Raw genomic sequence first — 12,975 nt, 5'->3', positions numbered from 1 at the left:
GTGAATATTCTAAAATGTAAAACAGAAATTTAATAAAAACTGTAATAATAAAAAATATACTTACAGAGGCTTTACTAAACTTCACTAAGAGCCAAACTACAGGAAACGCTGTATTTGCATTTAAAGTGCAGGATTTTGCTGTTTTTAATGGAAATTGCATCAGCAGGGGGCGGGGGGCAGGGGCGTTTTTGCTGATTATTAGTGGGATCAAAGCAAATATGGAGGAGAGGGGATCTAACCCTATCGCTGAGGAAGAAAATCCCTTTTCTTAAGGTGGAATTTGCATTAGTTCAGTTGGTAGAGCATAAGACTCTCAAATCTCTGGGTTGTGGGTTCGAGGCCCACATTCCTGTGCTGCAGGGGGCTGGACTAGATGACCCTCGTGGTCCCTTCCAACTCTGAAATTCTGTGATTCCTCCAATGGCACCAAGAAGTGATTTCCTCTCAAAGTAAATACCACCTTCAAAAAGCTTTGGCACAGCAAGAAGAATGGGGTAAAACCCTCTCCATACCTCCTCTGCTGCCATTAATCACTCCTCCCCAGCTGATGCAGTTGGCATTTTTAAAAAACGGCACGCATTTAACATCACATTTAGCTTGACCCTAAGGAGTAGGCGCTTTCGTTCTTAATGTGCATATACAGAACAGACTAAAACACTGTGAGAGAATTCAGCCATCGAAGTTTGAGCAATTGTAAACACACTCTCTCTCTTTCAAAGCCACACGCCTTACTTATGGAAAAATAATGTGACCATTTCAGCTTTATAACAAAGCAAGTGGTTAGCATTCAAGGTCATGTAAGGCTGGTCATGAAATGTTGTGTGGATGCCTGATTATCGTCTTCCAAAGCAACTACAGTGGTACCTGGGGTTACATACACTTCAGGTTACAGACTCCGCTAACCCAGAAATAGTACCTTGGGTTAAGAACTTTGCTTCAGGATGAGAACAGAAATCGTGCTCTGGTGGCGCAGCAGCAGCAGGAGGCCCCATAAGCTAAAGTGGTGCTTCAGGTTAAGAACAGTTTCAGGTTAAGAACGGACCTCTGGAACGAATTAAGTACGTAACCAGAGGTACCACTGTACTCTATTCTGAACTTAAAAATGGAATGCTTAAGAGCCTTCAAAGAGGTTCAAAGACTCTCTCAATCTAAAAAAATGTAGCATAGACACCGACAACTGGGCAACACTAGCCTGCAAGCGCTCCAATTGAAGATCAGCCTTTACCAAAGCTGTCATGGCTTTGAAGATGCTCAAACTCAGGATGAAAGGGAGAAACGTGCTAAGAGGAAGGCACGCTTTGCAAACCATCACAGTGATCAACTCCCGCCTGGAAACCAATGTCCCCACCGTGGAAGGATGTATGGATCTAAAATTGGCTTCCACAGTCACTTACGGACTCACTGTTAAGACCGTGTTCATGGAAGACAATCTTACTCAGCTACGAGTGATCGCCGCCAAAGAAGAAGAAGAAGAAGGCTGGGGTACAAATTGCAGGCAGTAGCAGCAAAGGGATCTAGAATAAAATGGGGCAGGGGGAGCCAGTTTCCATCTGTGATAAGCCACCCCACAACACAGTGTTTGCCCCACATCGTTCCATACATGTGCCCCAAGGTTCTGACTGCTGAGTGAGTCACGCTTTATTCCTGAGCAAAATATGAAAACACAACTAACACTTCTGCCTGAAAGGGTCTACCTTTACAGAAACAAAAGCAAGAACTGCCCACAACCTTTAGAGGAGCTCAAGCGCCACTGTTCATGCACGAGTCACTGTTCTGGGCCTACTTCTTCTGAGGGCAAGCTGCCTTTATGCATTGGGAACGGCTGAATGATGAAATCACACAGAATGAAAACTCAATGCAGGAATTTCTATCCCGTGGGAAAGGCCGACTGGAACGAGGCAAAAGCCTGAGCAGTGAATCGTGCAGAAACCCAGTGGACGGATGTACTTTGGGCTACAGTGGTACCTTGGTTCTCAAACTTAATTCGTTCCAGAAATCTGTTCCAAAACCAAAGCATTCCAAAACCAAGGTGCGCTTTCCCACAGAATGTTATGCAAAACGGATCAATCCGTTCCAGATTTTTAAAAACAACCCCTAAATTTAACATGAATTTTACTATCTAACGAGACCGTTGATCCATAAAATGAAAGCAATAAATGTACTGCCGCCACACAATCAATCAATCAATCAATCAATCAATCAGTAGCTGAACTGGATTCCTCACAAAAACAAAACAAAAAAGAGCCACAAAAACAAAAACGCAAAGTAAATAGCAAAAACAGACAGACCTAGCATAACACTCAAAATGGAAGTGTGGCACTCGAATCAGAAACGTAACACTCAAAATGGAGCATGTTTGGCTTCCAAAAAAAGTTCGCAAACCAGAACACTTACGTACTTCTGGGTTTGCAGTGTTTGGGTTCCAAGTTGTTTGAGTACAAAGGCATTTGAGAACCAAGGTACCACTGTATTTGATTGACTTGCAATCTTGTTGCACGCCAGAAACCAGCACCGTCGAAAGGGTTACAGAGCTTACAAACCTCTTTGAAATTGTCAAACGCAGCCAGGATGATGTCGTGTCCCCCTCGGACCAAGCAGACAGCAGCCAACAGCTCCAGGACGAGAGCTTTAGTCCTGCGAGGAGGAAAGCAGTGAGATGAAGGACTCCCAAGTGGGTCATCGTTCCTGAAAAGGGGCCGAAGGGTGTGCTGGATGCAAATGGCTCAAGAGAAACTCCCAAGTGGGGGCAGACAGCTTGTGGGGATGGTGATGGGTTCAAGGGTTGCCATTTCCAGAAACATGAAGCATGGCTGACTAGCTTGAGCCTCCTGGATTAACTTGCTTGGTAGGGACATCTTCTGCGGCAAATTGGTGGGTGGGCCCAGCCTGCTACACAAGGGTTTGGACTATGCTACCTTTCCATCCCTCTGTCATCCACATGAGGGAAGTGATGGGTTTGGGGGCATGTTTTTGGGCTATATAAAGAAAAGCAGGTGGTAAATGGCAAGGGGGTTAGGAGAAACAGCTGACTAGGGAGGAGAGTTAATAGAAAAAGGAACAAGGAAGGCCGCAGGCCGCAACCACAACTGGGAGTGTGCGGGACGGACAGTAGGAGAATAGAACTCATGCTATTTTTTGTGGGCATTTCTTGAGCCTTTCAGGATTCCTTTGGTGGGAAAAGCAGGGATAAGGGACAAGTCAGACACAGCAAACTGCATCTCCCCCATTAAGCAAAGCCTGGGCATTAATAAAGAGGTAAAGGTACCCCTGCCCGTACGGGCCAGTCGTGTCCGACTCTAGGGTTGCACGCTCATCTCACTTAAGAGGCCGGGAGCCAGGGCTGTCCGGAGACACTGCCGGGTGACGTGGCCAGCGTGACAAAGCTGCTCTGGCGAGCCAGCACCAGCGCAGCACACGGAAACGCAGTTTACCTTCCCGCTATAAAGCGGTACCTATTTATCTACTTGCACTTAGGGGTGCTTTTGAACTGCTAGGTGGGCAGGAGCTGGGACCGAAAGACGGGAGCTCACCCCGCTGCGGGGATTCGAACCGCCAACCATATGATCGGCAAGTCCTAGGCACTGAGGTTTTACCCACAGTGCCACCCGCGTCCCTTGGGCATTAATAAGTGCTAATAAAAACGAGGAGTATTTGGCCACACTTTCTGAGGTCAGGCATATACTGTCAAGTGCCATATACTAAGGCATGGGTAGGCAAACTAAGGCCCGGGGGCCGGATCCGGCCCAATCGCTTTCTAAATCCAGCCCACAGACGGTCCGGGAATCAGCATGTTTTTACATGAGTAGAATGTGTCCTTTTATTTAAAATGCATCTCTGGGTTATTTGTGGGGCATAGGAATTCGTTCATTCTTATTTTTCAAAATACAGTCCGGCCTCCCACAAGGTCTGAGGGACAGTGGACCGGCCCCCTGCTGAAAAAGTTTGCTGACCCCTGTACTAGGGTATTCACAATTTTTTAAAAATCCTCTTCTTGAATGGGAAAAAATTGTGCTGTCCACACCCTTTCTCAACTCCCCATAGCATACCTTCCATCTTTTTGTGTGTGGGTCCTTTTAAATGCATCCAAACATAAAGGAAACAGTGGGACTCAGTGTACTGTAACATGCGAAGCAATTGTGAAGAGAGTCCAATTCCTTCACTATGAAACATCCTACCTCCTACCTAGGATTTAGAGAACAGGGCATCCCAGTTTGGAAGGCTCCGACCCCTAGATAGGCCTGAGTGCTATGCATCTTTCTTTTCAGAAATGAAGAAACACATAATAATAATAATAATAATAATAATAATAATAATAATGATAAATTTTATTTATATCCCGCCCTCCCCAGCCGAAACCGGGCTCAGGGCGGCTAACAACACTGAAATAGTACAACATTATAAAAACATTATAAAAATTAATTAAAATCAAAATTGATGGCAACCATAAACTAAAGTTTTGTAAAGATTGCCACAGGAGGGAGTCAGGCTAGGCCCTGACCAAAGGCCTGGCGGAACAGCTCTGTCTTGCAGGCCCTGCGGAAAGATGTCAAGTCCTGCAGGGCCCTTGTCTCTTGTGACAGAGCGTTCCACCAGGTTGGAGCCGCAGCCGAAAAAGCCCTGCCTCTAGTTGAGGCCAGCCTAACCTCTCTGTGGCCTGGGACCTTCAAGGTGTTTTTATTTGAAGACCGTAAGTTCCTCTGTGGGGCATACCAGGAGAGGCGGTCCCGTAGGTACATGTCTGGAAAAAGAGTTCTGAGTCCTTACCTGGGGTTCTTGTTGTTGAGGCTCAGTGTGATCTCATTGACACAGGCTGGGTGGTTCATCACGAGGCTGAACCCGGACTAAGGGAAAGGTGAGAGAGGATGTTAGCAATCCGAGTTGAGCTAGAGGAAATTGGGGAATGGTGACTGAAGGGAGGGAGAAGAGGGTTCCTCTCATTCCATGGAGGGTCAAGGACTGGATTCTTTCTCAAGCAGGAGCCTTGTCATATGAACATTGGCCATGCCTGTGACTCCCCCCCACCTCCCCCCACAGCCAAATGTTCTCAGTTTGGACCTGAAGGAGCGTCTCCACCGTTCAGCCCGGACACTAAGGTCCAGCTCCGAGGGCCTTCTGGTGGTTCCCTCACTGAGAGAAGTGAAGTTACAGGGAACCAGGCAGAGGGCCTTCTCAGTAGTGGCACCCCTCCTGTGGAACGCCCTCCAGTCAGATGTCAAGGAAATAGACAACTATCTGACTTTTAGAAGACATCTGAAAGCAGCCCTGTTTAGAGAAGTTTTAAATGTTTGATGTTTTATCGTGTTTTTAATATTCTGTTGGGAGCCACCCAGAGTGGCTGGGGAAACCCAGCCAGATGGGCAGGGTATAAATAATAAATGTTATTGTTATTATAAAGGTAAAGGGACCCTGACCATTAGGTCCAGTCGTGACCGACTCTGGGGTTGCGATGCTCATCTCGCTTTATTGGCCAAGGGAGCCAGCGTACAGCTTCCAGGTCTTGTGGCCAGCATGACTAAGCCCCTTCTGGTGAACCTGAGCAGCGCACAGAAACTCCGTTTACCTTCCCGCTGGAGCGGTACCTATTTATCTACTTGCACTTTGATGTGCTTTCAAACTGCTAGGTTGGCAGGAGCAGGGACCGAGCAACGGGAGCTCACTCCATCGCGGGGATACGAACCGCCAACCTTCTGATCGGCAAGTCCTAGGCTCTGTGGTTTAACCCACAGCGCCACCCGCGTCCCTATTATTATTATATGGACACCATAATAGGCTGGACACCATACTTTGGGGATTTTTTGGCAGAGAGATGCAGGGAGCATGGCTCCAGATATATATGTTCATCCCACTTTCATCTCCGGTCCGAAGGTTTTTGCATCATTTCAAGAATCTGCAAAAACCTGTTTCTGTGGGCACAAACCTCCCCAACGTCCCATCGCCCGCGGTCACCTGGTAATTCATGATGGCACGGAGGCACATGATGCAGACGTGGACATCGTCCTTCTGGCTGACGATGCGAGAGTTCCTCAGCGCCTTCCTGCTGTGTGCCAGATTGAGTCTGAGGTAGGGAAAAATGGAAGGAGGGAGGAAAGGGGGAAGGAAATAGCTGCATGAGAAAGGACGTCGGATATCACCTGGCAGTCAAGTCCAACAGCATAAAGAGAAGCACGGGAGCAAGGGCCCGAGGAGCAGGAAATTGAGGGGAGGGCAGGGGAGAGGATTAGGCTGGGCAGCAGGATTGCAGTACGAGAACCCTTTGGGTCTCGGGTCACGAGTTCAAATGCTGAACAGGAGATGCCGCTGCCCAATGAAAAACAAACTCTCTCTAGTCTGCTTTTCAGGACACCACTGTCTTTAGTGAAAAGGCCACAGGGATCTCGGCAGGCCAGGGGAAGGTGAGCTCCAGATTATGCTTAAAATACTAAGGAAATATAATACTCCATGATAAGCTATTAACATGGTTATGGGTGCAGCGGAATATGGAATGCAGCAACTTTGGGGGGCCCATCCTATTTTTGTTATTTTAAGTTGTTTTATGTTATTTTTTAACGGTGTGTTATAAATTGCCATAGCCCACCCTGGGAACGGGAGGTAATAAAATAATAATGGCAATAATGATACTTGTGCCAAACGTGGTAGCAGTTGCTCTTAAGATCCTGAAGATCTGAGTTTCTCAGTCTCAAGGTTTCTAGACCTCAGTGTGGAAAATAAAGCCGAAACGCACATTAAACCTTTAAAAAGCTGGTGGTGGCGATGTCTCAAGGGGGTTTCAGAGGCCTGACCTGGTCCCTCCCCTATGTCTGTATCCCCTTCCCACCGCTTCCGTACAACAGCTCCAATTCCCTTCACACAACAATGAAAACTAGAGCCAAAAGCAACAATAGCAGCAGCAGCAACAACAACAACAGCAAAGCAAACAGTGCCGGAAGGTGGTTGTGCAACCGACAAAAATAAAAGCATGCAACTATCTGCAGGTGTTTACAAAATGCATTCCAGTTACAGAGCTTTTTTTTTTAAAAAAAATGGGGTTTTACAAAATGGCCTCCCTGCTTCGAGGGCTCCTAAAGTTCGGTATCCGTGACTGCCTGCCAAAATGAACACACAAGCTTGGGGGGGGGGAGAACATGCCCTTGGCCTAAACGAGCCTATGGCCTCCGGCCGCATTCACAAGGGACGTTTCTGGTTAGGTTTGGGGAGAGGCTCACCGCGGTGAGTAGGAGTTGAGAGGAGGCCTGGGCTTAGAGTCCTGCTCGCTCCCGGGGGCGCTGGAGGAGGGGATGCTTGGGTGGACTTGCTGAAAGAATGTTTGGATCTGCTGGTTCAAATGGCAACACCTGAAGGAGGTGGAAGATTGCAATCCTGCAGGACAGGAGGGAAAAATAGGACGCTTCAGGTGGACGCTTCCCCCCCACACCCCCATTGCCACCCCCCGCAACCTCAGGGGGGAAAGTGGCCCTCGTGGAACCACAGGGGAAGACTTCGCTGTGGCTGGAAAAACACCAACCTCTTTCAGCAAACATAGCAAGTAATTGTGGCTCGTCGCTGCCCACCTGCCCAACAGAATATTGTTCCCTGTGTTGTGTTCCTAAAATGAAGTTTCCTAGGATCGGAGGCCCTGTCCGCACTAGGCATTTAAAACACTATTATACAGGGTGATTCATAATGAAGTACAATCATACCTCGGGTTGAAGTAGCTTAGGGTTGAATGTTTTCGGGTTGTGCTCCACGACGACCCAAAAGTAACGGAGCATGTTACCTCCGGGTTTCACCGCTCACGCATGCGCAGACGCTCAAAATGATGTCACGAGCATGTGTGGAAGCGGCAAATCGCGACCCGCACACATGCACATGTGCAGACACGGGTTGTATTCGCTTCAGGATACGAACGGGGCTCCGGAACGGATCCCATTCGCATCCAGAGGTACCACTGTATGGTTTCCAGATGCTGTAAGACAGTAACAGGCGACGACAAGGACCACAACTGCAAACTGTGAGGTAGATGTACTCATAAGGTTTGTGTTCCGCTACTGAGGCAAGCGACATAGGCAATAGCGCGTGTGTCACGTGGCTAGTCAGGCAAAATGGCTGCGTCTGCAGTGGAGAAGGCGTTTTGTGTTCTTGAATTGAGCAAAACGGAATCTGTAACTGTTGTGCAATGGCGTTTTTGATCGTGATTCGGGGGGGGGGGATCTCCAAGCAGAAAATATATCTACGACTGGCATTAAAAAATTGAAACTACGGGCTGTTTGTACAAACTTAGAAGTCCTGGACGACCATGTGTATCGGAAGAAGTCGTTGATAGTGTTTGAACCGCCATTCAATGAAGCCCAGGAAAATCAACGCATAGGGTGAGTCACATTTGGGCAGAAATGGACTGCCGGTTTGACCTGTATGTGTGACAAAGGGTGCACACACAGAACATCTGTGACTGTTTCTAAAATAAACTTTAAATATTCCCCTACAACTCTGTTACAGGAAACGTAAGATATATTACATTCTTTTTTTTTATAGTGTGTTGAAACTCTATACTTCATTATGAATAACCCTGTACTGTGGAATCTTGGTTTTTGAATGCAATCCATTCCGGAAGACCGTTCGACTTCCGAAACATTCAAAAACCGAAAACTGAAAGCAGAAGCCTCAATACAGTAGGGAAACTCAAAACAGAAGCTGCATGTTCAGCTTCCAGAAAGCGGAGCAGTTAGTTCTGGGTTTTCGGCGTTCGGGAGCCAAAACGTACGACAACAGAGGCGTTCAAGAACCAGGGTTCCACTGTACCGGTTTAACCTTCATTGCTTCCCCCAAAGAATCCTGGGAAATGTAGTTGGCTAAGGATGCTGCTGAGAGGTGTTAGGATGCGTCTCTATTGCCCGCCACAGAACTACAATTCATAGGCAGCGGTTTAACAATCCATCCGCCCAGGGAACTCTGGGGAATGTAGTTCTGTGAGGGGAACAGGGGGTCTCTTAAAACACTCTCCGTACCCTTAACTAACCACAACTCCCAGTATTCTGTGAAATTGTTAGTTTAATGGGGCTTTAAATGTATGCTGCAGATTATGGCCAGAGAGTCTGACCTCAGGGACCTTCTAACTCAATAGGCTGCCAATGTAGGAAATCTGTAGCAAGAGCTTTCCCGATAAATGGCCATAAGAACTTAAGAAGAGCTTTCTGGATCAGGCCCATGGCCCATCTGGTCCAGCATCTTCTTCACACAGCAGCTAATCAGATGCTTATCGGAAGCCCACAAGCAAAACCTGAGCGCAAGAGCACTCTCCTCTTCCGCTGTTTCCAGAAAGTGGTATTCGGGAGCCTACTTCCTCTGACTGTGGTGACAGAGCACATCCATTGTGGCTAGAAGCCACAGATATTCTCCACGCATTTGTCTTCCCCTCTTTCAAAGGCGCCCAGCCTCCGCTTCCTACAGGGCAGGAACTCTTTCCTCTGTGGGTTGTCAGGCAGCAAACAGGCCCAAGGATGGAAAACCTTTCCTTGCAGGGCAGCGGCAACCCCCTTAGGCCAGTCATTTCTAGCTGTTCTGAGAGCCACCCAAACTAAGTTGCTTCACATTAAGGCCCTTAAACCACAGAAAACAGACTTCTGTTACTCAGAAGTAACAGACTTTCCCTCAGGACTATTTGCATTTTGTTGCTGCAGTTAGCAAATGGAGCTCTGAGGCCTAAGGCCTCATCCCCTTCCGACCCCAGAGAAAAAGAGCATCCATGTTTTAATCTCTTTAGTGGAAGTAGAATAAAACGGCCTCTTCTTTTACCAATGCAGGGGGAAAACACTCAGGCACCCTCAGTGCACACCTAAGAAATACAGCCGCTAGCGCAGAGATAGTAACTGATGCCTCAATTTATTATTTGCCTCTTTTTTCATTTTTTAAAAACACCAGGATGGCGGCAGGAGGCAGAGCAAGTCTTCCCGACACACGGTTCAGTGGGCCTCTGCCTTTCTTGGCGTCCATCTTTTCAATATTAAAAAGCTCAGACTACAAGCAAAGCCGAGCGAGCCCCTCTCCCCGCCTCCCTGCCCCCGAGGGGCCCTAGGCTGGGTACCTACCGTGAGCCGTCGTCCCAAGGGGAGCGTGCAAAAGAAGCACGGGGTTAGAACAAGGGGAAAGAGGAAAGGCAGAGACAGGAAAATGCAAGAGCGGGAAAAGGAAACCAGAACCTGCCATTTGTTAGGCCACAAAAGCCATCCGAGGCTACTCATCAATAATCATCAAACTACTCTTAGGGTAGTTTGCTTCTAAGGTGGTAATAGGTTGGGAGAGCTTAGAAATTGGGTGGTGGGTTAACTTGCCTGATGGTTGTGGAAACTTTGTAGGATTGAGGGTTAATATTCTGGGCTCATTGAGGGGGTGTGGGTAGGTGTGGGTGTGTTTGCAGGCCCACAGCTTGGTCAGTTTATGACACTAAATTAAAACTCAGCCCCTGGCTGGTAATATATGTGCATGAACATATGGCGTGTGGGGAGTGTCACCCATGCAAACCAGGGGTTTCTTTCCATGCGCAACTGCTTGCATGTTGAGGAGGCACATGGCTTTTCAACATTGTGGAAACCTGCAACCTCATGCTCCAGGGTTTCTGTATAAGAACTCCTAAACCAGCCCAAACTATGGTAGAGACGGGAACTGAAGCACCAGTTGCAAGCTTTTCTTCATTTTTCTCCCTATTTCCTTATTTAACTGAAGGAAACTTCCATTCCCCACCACCACCACCCCAATTGAAGCAATTTGGATGCTAAATACCTCCAATATTTTTAGATGGAGATTTCCAGATGTCAGCGGAACATCTGACTGAGAATATGGAAGTACCCTTGTATAGGCAAGCCCTCTCTACCTTAAGCCATCAGGCTTGCCTGAGGTACCCCTTCTTCAAAACTCAGTCCTTTCATTTTGCCACGTTTTGCCCAAGTCCATCTCATAGTCTGAAGACCCATGGGGCTACCACCTTGCTGGAGCTAAGCAGTTCTAGGTCTAGTTGGTGCTTGGATTGGAGACCACCTTGGGACCTGCAGGTACACTACCTCAGGTCCCACGATGGGAGAAAGGGGAGAGAGCAATTGAAGAAAATAAATGCAGAGCAGCCGATCTGCTGCTGCAATGAAAACAGCTCCCCCGCCCTTCAACTTTTCATTTTGCAGACAACGCTCTCCAAAAAAGAAACTTCACATTGGTGAAACGAGAGAGCAGTTTCCAACTTGGTGTTTGCTGGGTTGGTGCGCTTTTCCTTTTGAGACGTTTCACTTAAGCGTAGCTTCAAGTGAGGTGGGCAAGAGAATAAGTGTGAAACTGCTTCTTCTCCTGGCGCCACAATCTGTGTCCCAAGATACGGGGGAAGCAGTTCAAGAAGAGCTTGCCAGTGTCCGTTCTGTTACCTGACAGTCAGGTGCCTCGCTTTGGAGGAGCCCTGCGTAGGGGAGTTGCTGCTTCTGCTGAGGTCCTCCATAGATCTGTCCAGGGCCTTCCCCTTGTCGGACCCAGGGCTCCCATTGTCAGTGCTGTCCATATCATACCTGGAGCCATACATATAAAAACGGGCGTGCGTCAGCAGGTGGGCGGAAGGAGGTTTGCCAAGCTGGTGACACTGGAACCGAGGCGTCGAAGCAGGGCTGCCGCTAGGAGCACGTCTGCACTGCAAACTTAACTAGGTCTAGAACTATCCAATGTCTCTTGAACTCGGGTCTCCGGCTGTTGTTGGACTACAACTCCCATCCTCCCTAGCTAGCAGGACCAGTATCTGAGGAATCTGAAGAAGTGTGCATGCACACGAAAGCTCATACCAAGAACTGACTTAGTTGGTCTTTAAGGTGCTACTGGTAGGAATTTTTGTTTTGTTTTGACTATGGCAGACCAACACGGCTACCTATCTGTAACTAGCAGGACCAGTGGTCAGGGATGAAGGGGGTTGTAGTCTAACAACAGCCGGAGACCCGCGTTTGAGAAGCACTGAGTTTTAAGCATTTAATTTCCGCACTTCCCCCTCTCCCTTTTCCTGCAGGTTTCACGAATTGGCTTTCAAACTCTTATCTTCCTGTCCGACAGAGTGGAAGTGAAGTTGCTCTCCATGGTGCTGATGCAGTTCCATTATGACTACACAGTTGTACCTTGGTTCTCAAATGCCAAAAACCTGGAAGTGTTCCAGTTTCCGAACGTTTGTCGGAAGCTGAATGTCTGATGTGTCTGATGTGTCTGTTGGCTATTGTTTCCAGGGCGCCTGCACCAATCAGAAGCTGTGCCTTGGTTTTCAAACATTTCAGAAGTCAAACGGATTAAGTGTGGCGTTTTTGTTTTTGCAATTTATTTTGCGTTTTTGTTTTTGAAGCTCTTTTTTTGTTTTGTTTTTGTGACCCAGTTCAGCTACTGATTGATTGATTGATTGATTGATTGACTGATTGATTATGTGACTGCGGAAATGGGTAAAAGCCCCCCCAACTAAACAAAGCCTATCATCAGTGCAGGTAAGAAAAAAAATTAATTTTAATTTTTATCATCTACAATACTGTCTTACTTCATTTTATAGTACGCTGATTATTGCTTTCACTTTATGGATCAATGGTCTCGTTAGATAGTAAAATTCATGTTGAATTGCTGTTTTAGGGGTTGTTTTTAAAAGTCTGGAACGGCTTGATCCGTTTTGCACTACTTTCTATGGGAAAGCGCGCCTTGGTTTTGGAACGGACTTCTGGAACGTTTTAAGTTTGAGAGGCAAGGTACCACTGTAGTTAGCAACACTGGAAGCTGCCTTAAGCAGAGTCAGACCCATTGGCACATTTTGCTAACTACTGTCCAAACTGCCTGTCAGTTGCCCTCTGGGGTTTCAGGCCCTATTATCTCCCAGTCTTACCCGGAGATGACGAGAACTGAACCTTGTCTGCAAGAAAGATGCTTTGCCACAGAGCCTACAGCCCTCCCCCAAAGAGTATGGGATTTCTATTCAACTGCCTTCATGGACTTTGGCCGCTCTTAAAA

General features: G+C 47.5%; 1 protein-coding gene across 8 annotated transcripts in view; it reads right to left on the bottom strand.

Moving 5' to 3' along the window:
* The window catches only part of FMNL1 (formin like 1), a 114,132-nt gene that overhangs the window by 43,280 nt on the left and 57,877 nt on the right, over window positions 1-12,975 (bottom strand). For 2 of the 8 annotated variants that reach the window (XM_083709100.1, XM_083709099.1), the window contains exons 6-10: window positions 11,382-11,519; window positions 7,203-7,331; window positions 5,947-6,055; window positions 4,765-4,841; window positions 2,541-2,634 (exon numbers count right to left, since the gene is read on the bottom strand). In XM_083709100.1, coding sequence (XP_083565226.1) covers window positions 2,541-2,634; window positions 4,765-4,841; window positions 5,947-6,055; window positions 7,203-7,331; window positions 11,382-11,519 — 547 coding nt within the window. Of the gene's footprint in view, window positions 1-2,540; window positions 2,635-4,764; window positions 4,842-5,946; window positions 6,056-7,202; window positions 7,357-10,061; window positions 11,353-11,381; window positions 11,520-12,975 lie in introns of those variants that run through there. The other 6 variants (XR_014557428.1, XM_083709101.1, XM_083709105.1 and 3 more) reach the window with 5 other exon arrangements.

Source organism: Podarcis gaigeae, assembly GCF_964106915.1.
Source record: "Podarcis gaigeae genome assembly, chromosome: 13".
In the NCBI taxonomy this organism is placed as follows: domain Eukaryota; kingdom Metazoa; phylum Chordata; class Lepidosauria; order Squamata; family Lacertidae; genus Podarcis; species Podarcis gaigeae.
This window is presented reverse-complemented; position numbering and strand designations above follow the sequence as displayed.